Source organism: Phalangium opilio, unplaced genomic scaffold (genome assembly GCF_054372755.1).
Source record: "Phalangium opilio isolate 3A_F unplaced genomic scaffold, DU_Popi_V2 ptg000002l_1, whole genome shotgun sequence".
Lineage (NCBI taxonomy): Eukaryota > Metazoa > Arthropoda > Arachnida > Opiliones > Phalangiidae > Phalangium > Phalangium opilio.
Window position 1 is genome coordinate 2,620,406 of NW_028324144.1, and position 25,021 is coordinate 2,645,426.

Here is a 25,021-nt window from a genome sequence, read left to right on the forward strand (position 1 = left end):
GGGGAAAAAACCTAGAAAACTCTGGGAAATATATGGGGAAAAAACTCCTGGAAAACTGAGGGAAATATATGGAAAGAAACCAGGAATAACTCAGGGAAATATATGGGGAAAAAACCCGGTAAAACTCGTGGAAATCGCTTTTTTCCAAAACTTGTAGCAACCCTGATTTTTTATTTATCTACAATCCGAAATTAAACCAAAATTGTTACGCGGTTTAACGCAAAACAAACGTAGATGTAATATTACCTAATCGTAAACTTGTGTTTCACGTTACACTCGCAAGATTACGTGATTCTTGTCCGTCATCGTTAAAATGAAATTACTATATTTTGCTATTAAAAATTGGCGGGGCCGTCTGCGGGAGTCCAAAAACTAAACCCAGAGTCGTAAATATATAATGGCCAACGGATCAACGTCCGGTATCAAACTAATTTGTATTAGTAGTCGGTCTTTCTACGCTTTGTGCTTTTCAGGTGGAACAAATTTATACGGGTGGGGCTAGCTTTTATTTTGGTCCTAAACCATTTAAAAGGATTAAATAATTTTGGGTCAAACGCCTTATATTTGGTCTACTTTTCTGTTGTTTTGGTTGGCCTAATTGAGATGCAAGTACAATTTGATGGGGTTGAATATTTTAGTAGGGTTTTTACGTGGGATTGATGTCTCTTTTTGACATTATTATGATGATTTGTTGTTTTTGTTACAGGGTTGTTGTCATTGGTTACCGAATAATTTAATTGAAAATAGGTTTATTATTATAATATAATTAAGGGGAATTTGAAATTTTTGCATAAACGGTTTCGGAATTAAATATATAAAAAGAAATTGCTCGTTAATTAGGTATTATATGTTCTGGTTAATTTTGGTTTTAAAATAATTGAATAGGTAGAAATTATTATTATTAGAGAGTCAGGGTAATTTGATTTTAGATTTGGGGATTGATTGTCTTTACGATAATTGCAATCAATGTTGAACACGTCACGTGTTCCAGCAGCGTTGAGATTTACATTAAATATATTTTTAAACTTAATTATGCAAATTAAGAATTGTCTTATTTATTGCGTCATAATATTCTTAACTAAAAGGTCATTGAAGGTCAAGGAAAAAAGTCGAGGATATTGAGGTCTTAAAACTTTTTTAATTAAAATGAAAATTTATTTTGACTTGAGTCCCCAAAATAATAACACAATTTCTTTTATTAAAAAAAAATTTGTTTTTAGTAAATAGTTTTTATTACACCTGTCTAAAAAAGAAATGTTTATTTGTTTTTGTTGCAGGTACGAGGGGGAGATACGGCGGAACTCGAAAGTGGTTTTCAAGCATTGGCTTTAGAAACTGGCCATCAACTAGAGGTCAGTTTATTTTTTTATTTTTTTCTGTTTCCAGGCTTTGTTTCTTTTCCTCTCTATTATAATTCCCAGTAGAAACAAAAAGCCTTATATAATAGGCCGGGTTCTCTCGGTCTAGCTATAAACACCAAAGAAACCCTTTTATTCTAAAAGGTCACTACTCCCGAGACCAGCCAGACCCCATTTAAACTAACTGGTTCTCTTTCTCTCGGACTCCCCCAACTTCTTTTCCTCTCTGTCAAGAAAAAAACTCCTAATGTTGTTCTTACCTTATTAGTTTTTCTAGCATTTTTTATCATTGTTCTTTATTTGTATTTTTTATTTTAAATGATCATTATGTCGTCATCGTGATGAGGAACGTTTAAGTTTTAAAGTCGCGCTGAAATGCAATCGGAGTCGAAGGAAAGTTTACCTCTAAGCGCCCGGTGTGCGCGCGCATCTTTCCCTGCCCTCTTATTGGTTGAAATACGGTGAAATCTGATATTAGAAGGAATTTATATATAAAAAAAAAGACAAGCGAGAATACCAAAATGTATTGCTAAAGCTGCTAGCTGGCCTTCAACTCCCAGACCAAAACATCGTCATGGATTGGGCGAGCTCTCTTGACACTATCAAAAATTTGACTAAATACTTTGTAAAATATTTCCGGTGCGGACGATATTCCAAATGGTACCCATTCACGGGGGAGGAAATTTCTTTAGCCCTCTTTAGCGTATGCGCACTATCTATGGTGTTATAGTCCCTTTAATTCTTGGAAAGAATACACGGGCAATCATGAGTGAGAAAATAGGGTTTCATTTACGCTTTGAAATTGAAACCTCGTCACTTGGAAATTTTTAAAAATAGATTGTATATAGTGTTTTGGTTGAATCCTTTTTGGGGGTTTAACTAACAACTTAGAAATAATCTTCTCTCAGTTTTAAAATATCCCTGTTACGTGTCATTAGGTCCACTCCTCTCAACAACCTCTATTCATGGCACAATTCACAATTTTAAACTTGGTTGAGAATTATTTTTTTTATCTCTCTGTTTTTGAATATCTTATACATACAAAACTGTACATATATTTTTTTTGTTTTGTTCGGTATGATAGGGTCTTGGTTTATAATATACGCGCATTTTTATCCTTATCTCGAATTACGTTGAACTCTTGACAACAACCAACCGGTTTTTACGTGAATATATTACAATATTTTATTTATTTTAAAATACCATATTTTTCTTTTGTGTTGTTAATCCGATTTGTAAAGTCAACGAAAAGCACTGTATCTAAGTTGAAAGGTCAAAGTATAGGTGACCTTTGTTCCCTTATTATAGAAACTTAACATAACTAACTAGAGGAGGTAAGTTGAAAGGTCAAAGCGTAAGTGATCTTTGCTCCCCACAAACAACGCAAATAGTTCTTTACGCACTTAGTTTATGTGCCTGACTAAAAATAGTAAAATGCACAATTCAGGGGACCAGAGTTCGGTGAAATGATGGAAGACAAGAGGCAGTGAATTTAAAAATTACCCAAAAAGGTCAGAGAGTTTTAAGAAAAGATCAGGGAATTTGATTTTAGTCGTCATATTTCTTGGGTTTACGAAGATTGCAACGTTGAACACGTGCTCCGGTAGCGTTTTGCACTTGTTACAATAAATATGTTTTTAAATATAATAGACAAAATTAAGGGTTGCAAAGCTCTTGTTTATAAACAATAACATTCTAAACAAATGTACTTTTAACATTGACCACTAACCTTTGAACTCCTATAATGGTCAGGGAAAATCAAATTAAGGAAATTATCAGTGAAAATATAATTATAAGTCAACTGGGAATTTGTCATAATTTTAAAATTGTGGCAGCTCTATTACTGTGTTACATAATTTGATTGATATGTCTAGTTGAATTTTAAAGTTGGTATAAAACTTCTTATTGTTATTGGAGGTTGTTGGTTCTAGAATCCATAGACGGTTGTCGTTTTATTGGGCAGGGGAATAAAAACAGCGATTTATTGTTAGAGCGTTATTTCTCTAGCTGAATAATCTTCCTTCAATCCTTCTTTTTGGGGGGAAAAGAAAGAAGAGAAGGCTTTGGGAAATTCCGATCTTTGAGATGATATAATCAATCTTGGATGGCTTTATAGAGAACATCCAGCCATCTTTTCAAGACAAGCGGAGATGGTGATGGTGAGGGAAAGAGGAGCTTAGAGAGAGAAAGAGAGGAAAGGATGAGAAGCGAAGGAAAAGAACTCGCGAAGAGTACTTCTTCTTCATCGCTCTTTGATCCTTTAAGACTACGTCACACGGTGTACATAGTTTACAGAGACTAGGACGGTTCATAACATTTACACAAGGAGAGCTGTCTGGCTTTAGACTCCACCAGTTACTCAGGCCTCCTTGTCTTGTGTAACACCTAAAGCCTGGCCTACCAACACCGAATTGAAATAACAAAAGATTACTGATAATACTAAAGTAGTGTATTAATTGGTCGACCAGTGAAAGAAATCAAGACTTGATTCGTGTACGTCGTAAACCATACTGGAAATACACTACCGCTCACCTGTACTTAGGGCTTTCATTGACCTACCTACCCAGTGTTGTTTCACCTGCCTCACACTCTATTATTTTCTAATTTGCTCATGCTAATTTGTACCATTAAAGTGTGACTCTGTCTTAACTAAAATGCGATCCTTAAAGAAATGGTTGCTTGTTCGAAAGGCATCAGCAAATACCCTTTATCTGCCCCTTTACTTCGAGATGTCGGATACTACTACTACCAATTGAATTTCCCAAAAGAAGAAGAAAGAATAACGTCCATCGGTTAACTTAATATCCAATTCTAATATATTTTGAAAGATTAGTCTAGTCGAGTATCCATCCCCTCGGTTTATCTAGACCAAAAAGCAAAGGCCTGTAGACGAAAGGTAAGGCGGAGAGAGGTTCTATATAATAAATTATTAAGCCTTAGAACTCTCCTAACTCTCAGCTCAGTCGAATCTTCTAGAAGAATATTACGTAGACAGACTTTGAGGAAAGTGGTTTATGGGCATCCATTTTTAGACCTTGACTTTATTGGATTTTGCACTACCTTTTTTTTTTTTGGTATTTATATCTGGGAACCTTACGTCATTACCAAGGGGATAATCACTACTCTGACATGGTTACCGGTGCTTACACCGATTAAGAGAGATTGCCTTTTATTAGGGTAGAGTTTTACGCGTAATCCTTTTAAAGATATACTGTATACACTATCGTGTTTAACGATTAGTGAGTGTGGTGATCCCCTCGGATATTACTTAACGTTATTGATGGGGAATAGATTAAAATATTTTTGTGTGTTTTTATAAGTGATTAAAGTTTTACTTTAAAAGACGTAAATCACGACGGATTTTAATACCATTATGATGAAGTGTTGAACTTTCGTCTCACCATTTTAAAGTTCAAAGTTCATCTGTTAAAATGGTTTTTATTTTGCTCTAGGCATAATATTTTTATAAGTATAATTTTTGGTGCCTGACAAGCCATCTAAAGGCTACATCTAATGGCTGCCTTGATTTGCATAATGAATTTTGTTCGCCTATTTCTAAATAGGATCTCTCTTACAGTAATTAATACTTAATTAATTTCGAAATTTTTGACCAAGCCACCTAAAGACTACATTCACTCGATCTGTGCTTGATTTGCATAATGAACTTCGTGCGTCTAGTTCTAAATAGAGTCTCTCTTTTGGCTAACTACCTTTTAACAGTATTTAATAGTTAATTAATTGCGAAATTGTGAACTTGATATACCCAAATTAATACAAAATTTTGCAGATCCTAATTTACGTCCCCCTACACTTGCCTAGCTTTAAACAGAGCGAGTTCACTTGAATTAAATTTATTACGACCGTTCCGTTGATATACTAGATAAGTTAACACTAATCTTAATTAATTTCCTTGCTAATTGCAATATGGACAAAGAAATCACTGTCCCAGTTTTCCCATCCCCTATAGATTACTGTTTATAAAATCCATAGGTATAACAAATGCTCCTCGCATTGGACTGCTCGCCGAATACCGAGTGATTGACGTTACACCGCCGACTTTAGTCTCTTTAGAACGTTGCTAATGCTTTAGAAATCTTCGTTGTAATTAGGGTACTTTTAAAGTTGCACCAATGATGGCGGATGGTGGGCGTAAAGCTCCTTTGGAATAGAAATCTTGCAAGCCCATTAATTAAGTTACTTGTGACTCTGGACTGTGGACAGCATGCAGATATCTGAACTGTATAAGACTTTGTGTCGTCGCAATTCCTAATTTGTATTGACCAATAGTTTACTCGCTTGTTCGTCTAGACAAAGTTATTTGTATTAGTTTTAGCATTCGAGTAACGAAGAGGTCTTGTTTGTCTCTTCACTTTCGATGCCTGCCTTTCCGGTTGGGCAAAGCTATTGTCTTTACTTACAAAATAGAAGTTCTGTAATTGATGATGATGTAATATTGTCTGCCTTGGCGGAGGAACAATCTGTATTGAAATCTAACAGCGATTAGAAGTAAATTAGCCATGGAAGACCTTGCTTTGAAGTTTAGTTTTTTGGTTTCATCATAAGTTCATTAGATATGTTCCATCCATAAGTTTGTTGATGTCTGGTAAGTTAGAAACTGGAGCTTGTCATGAAGTGATTGAGGTAGGTCATAGATTGGGGGTAAAGCGACATACGCCTGGTGAGGCGCTGCTGTCAAAGGCTTAGTAATGCAGACTAAATAGGACCTAGATGGAAGTCCTGCATGCAAAATTAACCACCGAGTGTAGGATTTCAATTCTCGCTTCCATCGTTCTAATTGAACTAGCTCGAACTGCAAGTCTCTAGCATTACGAAGCGAGTTAGTGAGTTAGGTTATAGATTCGAGGTAAAGCGACATACGCCTGGTGAGGCGCTGTCAAAGGCTTAGTAATGCAGACTAAATAGGACCTAGATGGAAGTCCAGCAAAATTAACCACCACCGAGTGTAGGACTTCAATTGACTCGCTTCCGTCGTTCTCCTTCTCGAACTAGTTATCTCGAGCTGTAAGTCTCTCAGTAGCATTAATAACTATAGCTAGTGTCATACTTATGGAAGGAACATATCACTTATAAACTTATGGTAATTTAAATGTAGCGTGCGTCGTCGCGTTCGTGAGCGTCCATGGACGATCACTTGAAATAATACGTCTTAATCGAGCTAACTTATATAAACCCAACATGGTGGGGGTGGCCGGGGTTAGTCTCTGTGAGAGAATGGAATTTGTAGCATTCGATACTTTTCTCTTTTTGGCGCGTCCTTGCACGGATCGATGACTGCTAACCAATTTTACTTTTTCGGTAATGGGAACCCGGGTTTGGTTTTAGCTTAGCTGGTCATGGACGGACGGAGGGACGGACCATCGAGTCTCGTGGTGGTGGTTGACCCGCTTCCTAGCTTTCTCGCCCTCCCCCCGTCTTTTCTCGCCCCCCCATCGGTCTGGCTTCCGCTAAATTGCCCATCATTATCGTTAAGTTAGGAGTGAGCTAAAAACCCCGAAAATGATCCTTCAGATTGGGGAAAGATTTACTTTCTTCTAGCTGCTTGTTGAGACAAATAGGTTAAAAAGTCCTTTCCTTCCTTACTCTTTCGATGAAGAGGCCGAGTCTATGATACGGTAAAAATGGCCTTCGATAGCTGCGCAGATTGCGTAAATGCGGTAATTGCGCATTTTTTAACTGTAGGTAAAGGGGTTAGAGAAATTTACTCCCCTTTTTCGTAACTTTATCTGCGCATGAGCTTCTGGGACACTTGCCAGTAATTTGTTATTAGAACATCTCCTGCATCATTCAGGTTTGGAACTGAATGGTAATTACTGAATCGACACAGAACTCTACAAGCTTTTCAGTCTGTTGAATTGTACTCGCAAGTCGACTGGCTGGCAACACTTGTCCCGCGTGAGAGGGGAAGCAAAGCTCACTGCATAATTTATGCTAATTTGGTTGTAAAAAATTATTTTGCTGGTTTTCTTTTGAATATAACAAAAGACATGATTCCAAAATTCTAATAAAAGATTTGTCTAGACAAATCCTTTAACATTGGCTAAGGAAAGGTGTCGGTAGATGTTTGTTGCCTAGACGACGAAACTACATTCATTATTGGATCTAATTAATATAATGTCTTTCTCTGGAGAGGCATTTTCGAAACGATGTTAGATCTTCATTCCCCCCATAAAAAAATCGAGACTCGAGGGGGAAAAGTGAAAAGCTCTCCCTAGACGCCTGAATCTTCTCAATACTGCCATGAATATTTGAATAATAAATACCGCCATAATAAAGGGTGTTCCATGGACGATTTTGAGTGGAAAATGTTGGATGTAAGCCATGCCACTCCAGGAATATTTTACACCAAGTCTTATTACAGATTTTAATATAATTCAACATGAAGAAATGTCTAAATTCATAGTTGTTAATAATAATAAGAAATTTGAGTTTTGTTCATTCACTTTTCATAAAATGGTTTAAGCTCGAACTTCTAAGGGGGGATAGGGAATTTAGCTGAAAAGGGGCTCTTTATTAGGTATTTTGTAGGAGGGGCGCGCCTGGGGTTGAACGTCTGGAAGATGCTGGGGATGGAGAAGATGAAGGGGGTGAGGGTAGAATGCAGCGTCATTGTAAGAGAGCAGGAGGACTGCGGCAAATCATCTTTTCTAGTCTACCAGCCAGCCCCGGTACTTTCTAATATGCTATGGCCCTTTCAGTTCAGTCTGGAAGGGGATCTCTGCCCCACCCTCTCTTCCTCTACTACACCCGCGTGGGGCAAATGCCCTATTGATCCGCCGTTAGGAACCCCGACGAAGATGTCGGAGAGTTATTCGTTCAGTTTCGACAGCGGCTTAGAAATAATTCAGTTCGTATTAGACCAGGGTTGACATAAGTCCGGGAAAGGGGGGGGGGGGGTGTTTACCTGGAAAGGACGAAAGGTCATGGATTTTAGAAATGAATGAGAAAGGTCAAGGGGGAAAATTTGACAACTAGCTTTTGGCTATTCTAAAATGGTCAGGGAAAAGCACAGGAAATGGGGAAAAGCACAGGAAATGGGAAAAATCTAGGAATTAGTCTGGGAAAACTTGGGAAATGGGAAAATCTGGGAATTAGTCAGGGAAAAACACCGGAAATGGGAAAAATCTAAGAATAAGTCAGGGAAAAACGCGGTAAATGGGAAAAATCTAAAAATAAGTCAGGGAAAAACGCGGGAAATGGGAAAAATCTAAAAATAAGTCAGGGAAAAACGCGGGAAATGGGAAAAATCTAGGAATTAGTCAGGGAAAAACACCGGAAATGGGAAAAATCTAGGAATTAGTCAGGGAAAAACACCGGAAATGGGAAAAATCTAGGAATTAGTCAGGGAAAAACGCGGGAAATAGGAAAAATCTAGGAATTAGTCAGGGAAAAACGCAGGAAATGGGTAAAAGTCTAGCAATTAGTCAGGGAAAAACGCGGGAAATGGGCAAAATCTAGCAATTAGTCAGGGAAAAACGCGGGAAATGGACAAAATCTAGGAATTCGTCAGGGAATGCATAATAAATAGGGAAAATCGTAGGAATTAATCGGGGAAAATCCTAGGAAATGGAGTCGGGGAAAACCTTTAAACCCCAAGAACTTAAATCTGACCCTGAAAAGAGAAATGGGCAAGTATCCTTCCCCTCTCGTATCTCTAGACGGGGGATGAAATGGGGGAGGCGAAAAAGTGAAGAGCAAGATGAGAGAGAGAGATGGTTGCCGGGAGACGAAAAGGAGAGAGAGAAAGAGAGGGGAATCATCCCACAACGCCTTTCTCATTCGCGGCGAATCTCTCTCCACTCTCTACTAGGTTCTCTTCCACTAGTCCCAGGGTGAACCTTGCTTGCTTGCTCCAAGTGCATTGGGATAAAAGAAACAAACCCTATGGACTTTGGGAATATCAGGAGGAGAAGGGGGGGATGGGGATGAAATAGGCTTTTTTATCGTGTCTAGTTGGCGACAGAGTTTGAAAAATATATCAGTCTCTTCCTTCAGATTTTATTTTTCGACCATTTCACGCTTGTTTCAATCTTGGTAAGCCTTTGGGAAAAGGATTCTTAAAAGGTGTCAAGTAAAATTGATTTCCTGTGTTTCCCCAAGGATATAGGCATTGATTTTAGACTTAACTCAATTTATTACCGTATCTTTAATGGTTTTACCGAATTTTATGATAGTATTTGAACTGAATTAATTAGTAACACCTGGAAATGTGTTTTATAAAGTTCAGGGATTGGGGAATGATTTTACGAAGGTTGAATGGATGGGAAATCAACCATTTTGTTTATCTCGCCATGGGCGAAGAATTGTAATTCTTCGCCCATGATCTCGCTAAGCCTAATAATCATTTTATGAGCGATATTACTTTCAAATTATTACCTACTCGCTTTCAAGTGGTTAGGCCTTGGCTTACTTTGAAATAATTTGCATAATGCATTTAGTAAGTTTCAACTTTTACTTTTTGTAACTACGTAGTATTTTTAAAAGAATTACTTCCAGACGGTTGTTAGTACTTTTTTGTGTGCGTAGTTTTTCTTTTTGTAGACAAAAGAGACGAGGTAGAGAATATGTTTCTAAATAGACCAATCGTCTGGCCCCTTTTTTATATATGCCCCTCCCCTTTTATAGTCTATTCAAAGAGTGACAGGAACCAAAAGAATTGACTGAAAAATCAATGAACTGTATTGTATGTAGACTTTCTATTAAAAAGCTTATTTTGGCGGGAAGGTCGTCCAAGAAAATACGTTTTCGCTTGAGTGATTAGTTTTTAAGCAACTCTTGCCATACATACGCTTCTTATGATAATAAATAATTTTATTAAAATTTATGAAAAGCCGCGAGTATAAATTATCCTGTTACATACTAGAGAGGTTTTATTTTTGTGTTAAAATACGGGTTTCTAGTCTTTCTTATTTAAATTTCGTGATTCTGACCTCTGTGACCTTTTGAATTTATACGATTTGGTTAAGCCTAGGTTTCCCTTGAAGGTTGTTTCTTCTAGGCCTAATTCGAAATGATTTAAAGCTAGGCTTGGTTAAGATTTCCTAATTTATTTGTTGAGCTTTATTTGAAAAGTTTTAAAATTAAGCTTAAGAAAGTTTCCCAAGAAGCTCTTTTCCCCAGGTTCAGTAGGCCTAATTTAAAAAAATTCAAATTTAGGCTTAGTAAAATACACCCCTAAGATGGTGGATCTTGTACCTAGGATTCCTTTTATGCAGATTCGTATGTTAGAATATGTTTTTTATTTGCAAGTCATTCCAGTCAAGTAATAATTTAATTATATTGGAGTAAGCATTAAAACCCCACCCTTTTAGGAGTCACTCTTACTCTAAAAGGAAAGAGATTTTCCCGCCCATCTCCTTTTCGTCGGTTAGGCTACATCTTTCTCCTATTTTCCATCCTCTGGCGTTGTCATGGCAACCGCCTACACTCTCCTAAATATACCTATATACCTCTAAATTTTAACTCTATATTAGCTAACAGGTATACAGGGTGTTTGTGAAAGGTCCATCAATAATGAAAGGGCGTATTTATTGGGCCATTTTGAGTCGAAAATGTTCTATGACATTTTTCCGTCCGGGCCACTGTTTTCAAGTTATGATTGGAGTAATTTACGGATGACCCCCTTGAATTTAATTAAGAAATTGAAAGACAGCGTTAATTTAATTAAGGGGTCATCCCTAAAATATTCTAATCATAACTCGAAAACCGTGGCTCGGACGGCAAAATGTCATAGAACATTTTCGACTCACAATGGCCCAATAAATACGTTTTTTCATTATTGATGGACTTTTCACAAACACCCTGTATAATTTACCGAGTTCAAATACGTAACCTTTTTCATATGTTTTCGGAACCGTAAATAGATGCTAATAAATATTTGCTGAACTTAAGAAATTGAATTCGAATTTCCAACTCCAACGGCTTTGAATTGAGAATGAAATTGGCGCCAAATTTTCCCGCCAAATTATATTGACAGATATTAATTTCTATTTTGGGGTTGGTAATCTCTATTGGATTTTACCCGTTTGTTTAAACACTTGGACTTGAGACACCTACGCGAAATTTTAAGAGTGAGGCCCATTTTTCAATTTATTTTTGAAGGGCGGGCGATGTTGCCAAAAATTGAGTTTCCGCGACCCCGCCGGGGTGGAGAGGGAGGGGGAGGAAACCACGCGGCTTTAGGATTAGCAAGAACGCTTGATAGATAATGCGGCAGGATGTTTATACTATATTTCAACAACTTTTAGTTGAGCACCAGGTGTTCGCCTTGTTCTACCACACTCCTTCCCTTCCATAACAGACTTTTTCCGTTCAGGTTGTCGGCAGGGCTGCCATTTTGACAAGACTAATACGGTGGTGGTGCTAACCACGGTTATCCGAAATACCATTTGTACTTTTTACACTTTATACGCGATTGATTAGCCTCTCGAATAAGTAACACTCAACAGAAGTGAATTAATTTTATACCCCATGGTTATCAGAAAACACTTGGGTCTCATTGTATGAAGTACTTCATGAGTAAGGAAATTAACAGTAGGATTCTAGTATATGAAGTTCACCCAGTGCTGTTTAAAACTAGGCGCGCCGAGGGGATGTAAATGAGATGTATTCAATGACTGGTATATGCTTTTCTCGCAAAAAGTTACTTCTTTACTGGCCCTCTTTAGAATTTCACAAGAGTCCATAGGTTGATTTGAACTTCCGTTTTAAAATAAACCACCACCCATCTTACGTAAGATGGTTTATTTGAATTCTGGGTTAGTTTTTTTCCACATCCCTCCTGGTAAATCCTAAATACTTGCTTTAAGGGTTGATAAACGACCATTAGCACCACCAGTCTTACCTATCCGCGCAAGTCCTCAAGTTGCCTCGCAGCTTTCTAACCTAGAAGTTAGGACGCAACCATCTCTTGACTGGTATGGTTAGGTTTCATCTCCCCTTTTTCGCTCTCATATATCATGGCACGCCAAGCCAGAAGCACCCTTGCGATTGTGGCTTGATAGCGGAGCGGGGATGGCCCCCCTCTCTAGACTAGTCTTCAGGGTCCAGAGGAGCTTGGTGGAAGGCTGACTGCACCCAGCTGAACAAGCTCTTTTTAGGATGGATTCTTGTATAATGTAGAGATGGGGAAGAGACTTACTATGATTGGGTGTAGTTTTGAATCTGCCATGATGGAACCAACCATTACCACCAGTCTTAGGGGTGTTCAGAGGTCCTTAAAGCCAAAGATTTTTTTTTTTCTTTTTTTATTTGACGCGTTTATGGACGAATGAATTTCATTTATTTCTCGCCAAATTCGGATGGCTCTTGGTTCTTACTCAACCTTCCCTTGACTCGTGTAAAGAGAAAGGATTCGAGGAACGTGAAAGAGAGCGAGAGGAAATGGTCTGCCGGCTCTACAGAAAGATCGAAATTGAAATTGATTTTCGGCTCTACGTCTTTTTCTGTTTTCACAAATTTTTACCTGTTTTCTGGTTATTTCGTTCTTTGTCAATCGTTCTTCGGAGTCTCGCGCTTTCATTTATCGTCAGGAATTGATTCATTTCAACCAAAAATATGAAAATATCGCAGTCCATCGCGAATTGAATTTGTAAGTGCGATCAATCATGGTTGGTTGATTAGCTGTGTTATTAGAACAAACTGGTTAACGCTTTATAATCACGTAGTTTAACCGTCCAAAAGTGTTTTTAACTGTGTTGCAAATATGCGAAGTATTTAGTTTTTCGCGGTTAGGTTCTATATTCGTGTGGTTGTTGAAGAAATTCTCTCTTTCACTGTTTGGTTCAATGCCAAATTCCCCGCATTTTCGACTTTAAATGTTGTTGAAACACATCGGGGTTACGTTTTTAAGTTACGACAACACTCGCAAACGTCTTTCGCGCTTTTTGAAATGCAAACATTAGTGTTCTTAATAAATTTTTAATAATTTACGATGGTGAGATTGCCTGTTGACAGTGTTAACGGCGGTTTTTTTTTACAAGGAATGGTTGAAGAAAAACCTTTCCTTTTCATTTTTACAGCAGATATCAGCTTCGACCAAAAAACTGTGGGGCGTAGAAGAGCCAGGACCCAAGCCCGATGACGCTACAAAGGGTCTCTTTCTCGGGGACCAATGGAGGGATACAGCCTGGAGCACGGGACATAACGCCGCTTCCGGTAAGGACAGTCCTTAGGACACCGTGTCTAGTTGGTTTTGTCGGTAAGTTCTCATCCGCGGTTTCTGATTTAAAAGGCGTTGCGTTTGCCGAACACGCTGTATCTCAACCAATTATGGTCCAAAGAAGAAGCGGTTCCTATCCTGGCAGCGACGCGGCAGCCATGCTCTCACCTAGGTCATCGGAGACGGGAGGGTTGGGGATGAAAATGGCCGAATATGTCCTCGGAACTTCGCCTACCACGAAAGATATTGATTCCAGGATATCTAGGCTTCACGTTGGAATGGTAGGAAGTTCGTCCCGTACTTAGGAACGATTTGTAGGCTAACTTTTAAACGAATGAATAGAATTCTGTTGAAAATCAGGACAAAAATAAAGGCTCTAAAAACTCACCATACGGCGGGGATGGTAAAAAAGGGGACGATGGCGGAGGAGGTGGCATGATCCAAGCTAACGGAATAATTCAAAATGGAATTGACGACGACAAAAGCTATAAGTGCGTGGTTGTCAATGAGCTCTTTGGTATTTATACTCGCGAAACCCTGATGAACCTAATTTTCATCACTCAGAATGCACGGTCGCTCGAATAACAGTAGGCAACCCTCGCCTAGCGAAGAAGATGTAAATAAAAACGTAGCCATGAATGACGTACACGTAAATAAAATGCCAAAATCCGACATGGTCGTGCAATCGGTACAGGGTGGACAAATGCAACAGGGACCCAATATGCATGGACTCGAATCGGGATACGATCCAGTCGGGATCGACACGTTACACTTTGACTATCCTTCTCAACTAATGCAGTCCATGGACTCGCCAGGGATCTTAGACTATGGCTCTCAGGTTGGTTGGTCTTTGTTGTTGTTTTTACTTTAGTACTTGTTCCCTTCAACGCACCTCTTGAGTTTTTGGCAGGCGCTTTTTGTAAAATCACAATGGATCATGAATAAGAAAAGACTTTCGTTTAATTTTCATTCTTAAAACATTCTATCTTTCTTTAAAACCCTTCCCGTTTACCCTTCATCATTTTTGTTCGTTCTACGCTACGTTACGTTACGTTACGTGTATTGGCTAATTTACCCCGTGGGTGTTGGAAACTTTTTTTTTTTAAATGGCCCCTTTATTCCGAAATCAATTGTCGCTTTGTCCGAAAAAAAACTATCAAAATTTAAAAGAGAACGAGTGAGCCAACCCCTCCACTCCTATCCCAGCTCTATCAGCAACAACGCAATCAGCACATTCAGCCCATGTTAGCCGCGGTGGCGGCCGCGTCCCAACAACAACAGTATCAACCGCACATGGGACCGCCCGCTCAACAACAAGGACAAAATATGGGTGTCCCTCCTCCGCCCGCCACTCCCTACACTTCCAGTCCTTACATGATGAATCAAGATCCTTACGCCCCCATGGGAACCATCATGACTGGCCAATTTGGACCGGCTGTCATGCCCCAGTATTACGGTATGCCACCTTGGGGAGTTTTCCCGGCACCCACACCGGGAATGATGCAAGGCGGACAAGGACAACCTCAAAATCCAGCGGCCGTTCAACAACAACTTATGAGAAGCGGTGGCGCCAGACCTATGACGCCTCAGGGACCACCCGGTCCAGAGGGAATGCCTCAAGGTGGTAACAGCGTTCAAGGAATGCAAGGACCCGGTAAGTGACACTTTTTAATTATAAAAACCCCGTGTTGTCTTAATCTTAACTTGGGGTGGCTTGAAAAGGTGGTCAATATCAAATGCTACCTCCTCCGTATTACGATCAAATGATGGGTAATACAAGAGGGATGGGAGCCGCCATGCGTTTAGTTCCTCCAGTTCTTATGAACCCAGCCGCAGCCGCTGGTCAACAGACTAATAATCCAGGTGGGGCATTACCCCAATATTGTAAGAATATATATTGAGAAAAAATCCCCGAACTTTGTGTAAAAATGGCCGCGCATTTTGTTTTCTTTGTCCCCCAATAATAAAGGCAATATGAATAATGGAGGCCTTAGACTCATGGGGAATCAAGGTCAACAAGTTCAAAACGCCGCAGCCAATATGCTCTCTAGTAACGCGTCGAATCCCGTTGGTAACGCTTTGTACACGACGGCGGCCAATTCGAATATGGGTTACAATCCAGTCACTTCCGGGATGGGATTTTCCGGGAATAACAGTAATCATTTGGGATTTCCATCCGGATTGGGTATGGGATTGGGTCAAACTCAAGGAAACATGGGATACGGAAACAGTGCCCTCGGACCAATTGGATCTTCGGCCATGGGATCTTTAGGAAGTGGTTAGTAATTATTATATTGGTCATTTTTCGCGGATTTGACGGTGAAACGATGATGGTTACAGGACTTAGTGGTAACTCTGGATCACCTCGAAGAGATTCCTTCGATCGACGCGATAGTGGTTTAGGCGGAGGACCAAATGGACCTGGTTTTTCAGCCAGTTTGGAAAATCAGTTTTCCCGTCATATGGGTCCCGGTAAAGGAGGCGGTTATTACGGACCTCTCGGGACAATGTCGGCGTCCCCCGGTCCCGGACCTATCGGCATGCTTCCTCCCAGTCAGTCCTTATCTCCTCCTCCTTCCCTGAATGGATCAACTGGAAATTTGAGCTTAGGAACTATCAGCAACTGTATGCGATCCGCGGCTCCGGGAGCCGAAGCCAAATTCATGATCCGAAATGGACCTCTAGCCGGTGGAATGTTTGGATCCTCTAATTCCTTGTTTCCTACTCGTTCTCTTCAGAGAAAGTAAGTGTCTTATCTTAATTGATTGATCTTATTGGGTAAGTACTTAAACCATTGGAACTTTCTTTATAGCACTAGTTACGAAAAACCTACGGGTCGTAGCAGACTTTTGGAAGATTTCCGAAATAATAGATATCCGAATCTACAGTTGCGAGACTTGGCCAATCACATTGTCGAATTTTCTCAAGATCAACACGGTTCTCGATTCATCCAACAAAAATTAGAAAGAGCCACGCCGGCCGAGAAACAAATGGTTTTTAGCGAGATTCTCGGCGCCGCTTATAGTTTGATGACCGACGTTTTCGGGAATTACGTCATTCAAAAGTTTTTCGAGTTTGGTACTCCCGAACAGAAGCAAGCTTTGGCCCAAAAGGTTAAAGGTCACGTACTTCCGTTGGCTCTACAAATGTACGGATGTCGAGTGATTCAAAAGGCTCTCGAATCAATTCCTCCGGAACAGCAGGTAAAGAGACTTAACTGGGGACAATTGGGGGACGGAAACGTGTGTAGATTATTAACACGGTTCTCATCAACGTTGTTAGTTCGTCTTACAGAAGGAAGTGGTTAAGGAACTAGACGGCCACGTTCTTAAGTGCGTCAAAGATCAAAATGGAAATCACGTCGTGCAGAAATGCATCGAATGCGTCGATCCCTTGGCCCTTCAGTTCATTATCAACGCCTTTCAAGGACAGGTCTTTGCTCTTTCGACTCATCCTTACGGATGTCGCGTTATTCAACGTATCCTCGAACACTGTACTCCCGAGCAAACACTGCCTATTTTAGAAGAGCTTCATCAACACACGGAGCAATTGGTTCAAGATCAATACGGAAACTACGTTGTTCAACACGTTCTCGAACACGGCCGATCCGAGGACAAGAGCAAAATAGTTACTCAAGTCAGGGGAAAAGTCTTGCAACTCTCTCAGCACAAATTTGCTAGGTAAGCGACGCCCAAATACATCCATCCCTGATAATAATCAATTATGTTAATTAAGGTGTTAAGGTTAATTACTTCATTTTTATCTTTGCAGCAACGTAGTTGAGAAATGCGTCACTCATTCCTCAAGAGCCGAGAGAACTGTTCTCATCGAAGAAGTGTGTACTTGTCATGATGGGTGAGTTTACAATTTTTACTTATCGAACTAGGCCTATATCATTAGCAATAGGGTAATGGCAGCCCTCTGCCTTCGACTGTATTAAGCTCTATGGGGAAATAACATGGGGTGCCATTAGTCTATTAAGTTAGTTGCGTTCATTAACATTATATAACGACACTGCTTGCTTTAAAACGTAAAAGATATTCTTACACATTGTTGGTTCAGTTCACATAATTTGTTTTTGCATAAGGTGTAGTAGGTTTTAGCGAAGGTAAGTGTCGGTGCTGTTGGACGATAGTTTTATTGTAATTACGTTAAGTCCGTTATTATTGCCTAAAATCACTGCTTGGGTAAATGATATCAAACTTGCCGAGCTCTTCGTACACATTGTTCGTTCATTTTGCATACATAAGTTGTAGGTTTTAACAAAGGTAGATTTCGGCGTTGTTGGAGGTTGGAGTTGGGCAATTGCTTTATAATAAGTGCAATTTTTTGTTATTGAAGTTAAAGAGGTTTAAAGAAACGCGTACGCGAGTCTTTGCGCATTGTTGGTTCATTCCAATTTTCGTGTGTTACTGTTACAAGAGTTGTAGGTTTTAAGTGAAGGTAGATTACGGTGTTTTTGGACGATTTTTTAAGATAGTGCAATTTTTTGTTATTGAAGTAACGCGTACACACGTTCTTGCGCATTTTTGGTTCGTGTTTTATGCTTCCAATATTCGTGTTGTACAAGATTTGTAGGTTTCAGTGAAAGTAGACTTCGGTGTTGTTGGAGTTTACTATTGTTTTATGATAACTGCAGTTTTTTGTATTGAAGTTGAAGATGTTTTATGATAACTGCAGTTTTTTGTATTGAAGTTGAAGATGTTTTAAGAAACGCGTACGCGCGTCTTTGCGCATTGTTGCTTCATTAACTTCGTGTTTTATGCTTCCAATTTTCGTGTTTTACAAGAATTGTAGGTTTCAGTGAAGGTAGACTTCGATGTTGTTGGAGTTTACTATTGTTTTATGATAACTGCAATTTTTTTGTATCGAAGTTGAAGATGTTTTAAGAAACACGTACGCACTTTTTTTGCGCATTTTTGCTTCATTAAATTCGTGTTTTAAGCTTCCAATTTTCGTGTTGTACAAGAATGGTAGGTTTCAGTGAAGTTTGATTTCGGTGTTGTTGGGAGTTTACTATTGTTTTATGATAACTGCAAGTTTTTGTATCGAAGTTGAAGATGTTTTAAGAAACACGTACGCACGTCTTTGCGCATTGTTTGCTTCATTAACTTCGTGTTTTACGCTTCCAATTTTCGTGTTGTATGAGATTTGTAGGTTTTAGTGAAGTTAGATTTCGGTGTTGTTGGAGCTTACAATTGTTTTATGATAACGGCAATATTTTTGTATTGAAGTTGGAAGATGTTTTAAGAAACGCGTACGCGCGTCTTTGCTTCATTAACTTCGTTTGTACAAGCGCGATGGTTATTTTTGAATCCTTAACATCGTTTATTGCTTGTTTGAGTTGCCACGAAAGAGAATTAAACGTATTACGTCAATAAATTATCGCGATCAGAGCCTTATACACGATGATGAAGGATCAGTACGCCAACTATGTGGTTCAAAAGATGATCGAAGTTGCCGAACCAAACCAGCGCAAATTATTGTTGCACAAGATCCGTCCTCATATTGCCTCTCTGCGCAAGTACACCTACGGCAAGCACATTTTGGCCAAATTGGAAAAATATCTTGTCAAGAACAACGATCTGGGACCCATAGGAGCTCCGCCAAATGGAAACGATCGATAGGAATCACTTCCACCGTCAAAATTGCCGGCAGCTCTCGTAGAAAAAATTAAAAATGATAAACAAAAGTTAATCAAAAGAAACAAACAAACAAACCGTAAGTCTCAAATAACTTTATAAAAACTTATAATTAAGTTAATAATTGTAAAAAATTATATAACACTCGCTCGCATCTAAATATATAAAAAAAAAAAGCATGATCGACCCCATAATGAGAGAAAGGTAAACAAAGTAGACTGCTGCCAACAAACAAACAAACAAACAAATTAATTTAGAAAATTCCGCCTGGGGAAAAAAAAAAAACGTTGTAGGTGTTTTATCAATTGTAATTATTAGAGTAAATACTTTAGCTTTTAATTTTAGAATTAACTAAAAAAAAGAATAATCAAACCGCGACAACAACCAAACAACCAAAAGTTTTTTACTACGTAACTTTTATTACGTGTGGTTTATTTTGGTTTCATAATTAATTTACGTTATTAATAAGATGAAATAATTGGAACGTAGAATTTAATTTATCATCGTCGAAGAAATAGGCTTAAAGAAGATGAGTTTCATCGTGTTTTTTTTTTTTCCTTCCTTCCTTACTAAACAAATCATGGATGGCCGTTACGTATAAATTGTAGTTATAATTGTAAAAAGAACTTCGCCCCCCCCCCCCGTCTTATCCTGTATTAGTTTAATTTTAATCATCATCATTAATCGCAAAATTCGGTTATGAGTTTAAGTAAAAATGAAAAAGAAACGCTGTAGTTAATTTTAAACAAGAAATGAATTTACCGACCGAGACATAGCGTAACGACAACACAAAAAACCCCAATTTTTTTTTTTTTTAACTTATATATAACGCGGGATTTAGTTTCTCTGAAAAGTCATTTGTAAAATATTCGAATCAGTGTAAATTTTTTCTCTCATTTCGTTGTTAGTATGTAAAAAAACAAAAAACAAGAAAAAACCCCTTAACTAACGTAAAAATTTGACCGTAGAATTATTTTTTTTTTTTATCTCATTTTGGACCAGATTTGTAAGATAAATGAAATTAATACGTTAAAAGTATAGCGTAAGTAAATATTTTTGAGCCTTTTTTAATTTAGGGTTAAAAGAAAAAAAGCTCAATTCATTTTAGTTTAATTTTTCTCTCCCTTTGTTCGATACTTTATAACTTTTTCTTCCGCTGTTTTTTTACATTTTGCTTTCTTGGGGGTTAAATTTAACGTAAAGTTAAGTTTACTCGACGGTTATTTGGGAGTTTCTATAATAGGTCAGCCGCCTCTCTGTGTATATTGTACATTGTATGAAAAAACAAAAATCAACTTTAATTCTAATTAAAAACATAAAAAATAATAATATACTGGTCTTTGTAATAATCGGTGCTAAATAGGTGTAATTTTGAATACAGCTAATTTTTGATATTGTACAGTCCGATATAATAAAAACAAACAAAAACTTGTAAAGATGTAATTTAGGTCCGTCAATGATGATAAAAAAAAACCAACTCGAAATTGGCAGAAACAAACAAACAAACAAACTAACAAATATCCCCGTACCAATTTCTTTTTTTAATATTATTTTAGAATGAAGGATGGGCGTTGAGCTATCTATGTACACATAAATCTATAAATATATAAATAATCTTTTTGGAAAGAGAGAAAAATAATTACAAAAAGTGTATATTAATTTTGAATTTAACCGTACGATTCCGTTAACGAGAAAAAAGTAATTTTGCCATTTTTAAAGGAACGTTCGCCAGTAAAACTATTTAAACAAATTACTACTACGTACCCTTCCCGCCCGCTGTGTGAAAGTTTAAAACTGAATGTAATTGAGCTACTATAATTAATTTTTTTTTTAAAAAAAAAATACGCGAAATTAATTTTTATCGCAAATACATTTTTTTTTTTTTTTTTTACGGTGAAAGTTTGCTTTTTTTGGTTTTTTTTTGCGAAATTTAATATCGTTTTTTCTTATTATTTAGGTAAGTAAATAATTAAATTAAAATAAATTGAATGTTAGGCTTAGCTTCGTGTTAGTATTTAATAATTGTATCTTAAACGGGATTTAATTTAAATAAGAAATAAATTAAAAATATCCCGCGTAAATTATTAGACATATATCGTAATTACTAATTACTAATTAGGATAACCAAAAAACGCTTAAATTTGAATGAAACGATCTTAAAAGAAAAAAGCCAAAAATCGCTAAAAGAAGATAAGATTAGGGACAAAATAATATCGTATCGTTATTCTTTGCGGTAGTGAAACAAGTAAACACACAAACACTGCCAAAGTAATATCTCCGCACTTTGCCTGAAAAACCAATTCCTAAATGAAACAAACAAACAAACGTAACGTAAGGTACGTTTTTTTGAATATATTAAAAGGGGGAAAAACGTAATTCAAATAACACTTTATTGGTTTAGAAAATATTATAATATTAATATAATAAATAATTATTAGAATTAAAAAACAAACAAAAAAGAAAAAACGTAAATGACAATATAAATTTTAGTGATCGTCTTGTATGAAACAAAGTAATGGTTGTATGGATAAAATTTTAAAACTCCATTTATTATATTGTTGTTTGCTATAAAAGAAAAAAACAAAGATAAACAAACAAACAAACCCCAAAAAATAAATAAAAAAACATACACAACATATTAGAAAGAGAGTGATTGTAGCTTAAAATTTTCATAATCGTTATTAATTAATAGTAGGATTGTGAAAGTAACGTTACATTACGTAAACTATTTTGGTTTTTTTTTATTTTTATTATTGTAAAATTGTGTAGATGTGTTATTATTATTATTATTATTTTGTTCTCTCTCTTTCTTGTTATTATTTTTCTCATTTTTATTTTGTAATTTTTAAGAAGAAAAAAACATACATACAAACAAACAAACAAACATTGAGTGCTTTGTAATTAATAACCATATTTTTGTCTTGTGCATAGTGTTGCATATATTGTAGATTTTTTGTAGCTGGGAAAAAAAAAAAAGAAAAAAAAACAAATATCCACTATATAATATTGTGAATTTTCATTGTACACATCATACAAAGTCATAGGCCAAGGAGAATATATATATATATATAAATCCCCTTCATTGATAAATACAAACTAATTCTTTTACTATAATGACGAAATTTGATTGGTTTTAGTGCACAAAAAATATAATCTTTTAAGAAAATAATCCCTTTGATGTAAAGCGATTGAAAAATAAGAAATGAAAATCTGTAAATTTGTGTAATTTTTTGCTTAAAAATCGTTTTTTGTAAATTTAAAATGGAAATTTTTAAAAGAGGGGTTTTGAGTTAAAATGATTGTATGTTTTGTTATTATTGAGGATGTAATAGTCAAATAACTATTTTTTTTAATCTATTTTAGTTAAATAACATCAAATTTAAATTTTAAAAGTTGCCGTGCTAAGCCTAACTCTTATTTCCGATAGTAAGTAACCATAACCAATTAGCATCGGCCAACAACACCACGTGACGCTTATGGCGGGAACGTGTGGCACTTATGGTGCAAATGTATAATGCGCGTTAGGCTTAGCACATCAACTTTGGAAACCTCGAAATTGGTATAAAATTAATTGAAGATTCTTCTTGAAAGGTTTGTTAATGAGTTTTATGTTATTTAATTAATCTAAAGAGGTTAAAATTAGTTCTTGTAAACATTTCATTCTATTTTCAAATTACGAATTCGGAGTTAGAATTTAGTTCTCCCTTTTTGCAAAGGCTTAAGAAATTACGTGTTACGAAACATACAATCATTTCAATTCAAAAATAAATCGCTTAATTAAATCAACCCTCTTTCTCTTTAAATATTTTTAAAGAACGAAACTTTGTAATTGTAAAATATAAATATTGAAAAAAGAAAATAAACAAACAAATCCCCCCCCCCTCCAATCGAATCACGCGTTTCAAATTTTAACCACAATTTTAATCTGTGTAAAAAAAATGATAATACAAAATCCAATATAATATTTTTAATACTATTTAAATAAAAAAAATTGGGAAAGAATGAAATTTTTCCAAAGAAATAAAAAATACTACGATAAAATTGTGTATTATAGTTTGAGATAGTTTGTACAAAAAAAAAATAAAAACGTAAACAAATAATTAAATAAGCACACCCACTGTAAAATAGATATCATTTATTATAAATATATATAAAAAGAATTTTTTACTTGTACTTAAATTTTAAAAAGAAAAACAAAAAATTGTGGTTTAAATTTGAAATTCAACGTTATAAGAATTAAGTTTATTTAATATTGTCTGCAGCGTCGTCTGCTACAATATTTCGCCCTCTGAAAATGATTTTTATGGAAATTTTTGATTCAAACTCGCGTTTACGTTTTAGAAATATAACGATAAATCAAAGACGAGATTTTGAATCATAAATTGTTAAGGGTATGAATCAAAAATTACTGTAAATCATTTAATTATAATTCTATCTCTCTCAAACCAAAAACCAAACCAACTTTTCACTATCCTTGGCCGTGTACAGTATGTAAATTTTGTAAATTGACTAAAAAAAATAAATAAACAAAGAAAAACAAACGCATCTTAAAAATAAATAAATAAACAACATGCTAATGAAAACAAAAAATAAATGCCTATGCCTTGTAAAGTTTTTCAGTATCTTAGGCAAAGGGAATATGAAAAGTTTAAAAAAAAATCAATTGCGAAAAGTAAACATTTAAAATACAAAAAACAAACAAACAACCCTTTTCACTTGTTCTTTGTACATGGAGCCATTGGAAAAAAAAATCATTTGTCGATATATATATAAATATAAATAAATATATAAAAAGATACAACCCCCCAAATAAATAAATAAATAAATAAACAACCCGAAATTTAAACTCAGCCATTTAATTATAAATAATCTAATAAGTGTTTTAAGTAATTAAAATACTCCTTGGGTTATTTATAATAAATATATATAACGGAGTCTAACGCTGAAATTCAACTTAACGAAACAAACAAACAAACTATATAATAAATAAATAATTCCCGAGCATTCTTTGTAATTTTGTACATGTAGTTCATATATGATAAGATTGTAATCATTGTGCGGTAAGTTTATTAGAAAGAAAAGAAGAAAATGTTTGAAAAATCAAACAAATATTAATAATATACCCTCCATAAAACAAATTTACGTGGCTATATTCCTATCAATTAAAAATTAAAATTTACCCGTTCCCCAAAATATTAAATTAAAATTAAAAGTTGTGTTCAAACTTCAAAGACAATTAGGGCTGCGTTAGATTCAAATTGACGTAATTAATTGTGATTCTAGTTTAGTTTAGTAGACAAACAAATTTGTTTTACATATTTTGTGAATGTTAATCATTTCCCATAATTATTTTTATTTTGGTTTGTACGCAAATTTTGTTTACGGTACAGACCTTAATCTGATAAACAAAACTGGCTTATGTACAACAAGCTCATGTGTTTTTTGCCAATCTCCTCCCAAAACCTTAAATACTGTAGCTATACATAATAAATATGTTTCAGAGGTATAAAAAATGCGTAAAACGTTAAGTTTTTTCGACCCCGCTGGTTTGTTGAAGGAGAAGTTCAGATAACGTAACATTACACCTTAAAAAACGGCCTTTTTCTAAATATAAAAGTAAATTAATTTAAAAAAAAGAGAGAGAGAGAACTCCGCCATTGCTTTAGTGGCGTCTGCTAAACGAAACTTTTACGCGCGTGATCGAGTGGGCCATGCCCTTACCCTTCTCAGCCTGCGAGAATTCAACCAATACATTTAGGGGTGCTATCAGACGTCACTAACGCAATGGCGGCGCAGTAGTCCTCGTTTTTATGACTAATTAAATGCAAATTATTTTGTAATAA

General features: G+C 36.3%; 1 protein-coding gene across 7 annotated transcripts in view; it reads left to right on the forward strand.

The window, feature by feature from the left end:
- The window catches only part of pum (pumilio), a 39,936-nt gene extending 15,245 nt beyond the window's left edge, over positions 1-24,691 (forward strand). For 3 of the 7 annotated variants that reach the window (XM_089836984.1, XM_089837236.1, XM_089837244.1), the window contains 13 exons: positions 1,278-1,352; positions 13,397-13,532; positions 13,609-13,817; positions 13,879-14,027; positions 14,101-14,374; positions 14,707-15,190; positions 15,259-15,420; positions 15,506-15,814; positions 15,877-16,279; positions 16,349-16,739; positions 16,819-17,216; positions 17,308-17,391; positions 18,932-24,691. In XM_089836984.1, coding sequence (XP_089693110.1) covers positions 1,278-1,352; positions 13,397-13,532; positions 13,609-13,817; positions 13,879-14,027; positions 14,101-14,374; positions 14,707-15,190; positions 15,259-15,420; positions 15,506-15,814; positions 15,877-16,279; positions 16,349-16,739; positions 16,819-17,216; positions 17,308-17,391; positions 18,932-19,163 — 3,306 coding nt within the window. In that variant the 3' untranslated portion in view covers positions 19,164-24,691. Of the gene's footprint in view, positions 1-1,277; positions 1,353-13,092; positions 13,312-13,396; positions 13,533-13,608; positions 13,818-13,878; positions 14,028-14,100; positions 14,375-14,706; positions 15,191-15,258; positions 15,421-15,505; positions 15,815-15,876; positions 16,280-16,348; positions 16,740-16,818; positions 17,217-17,307; positions 17,392-18,931 lie in introns of those variants that run through there. The other 4 variants (XM_089837123.1, XM_089837186.1, XM_089837053.1 and 1 more) reach the window with 4 other exon arrangements.
- The last annotated feature ends 330 nt before the right edge of the window (positions 24,692-25,021 follow it).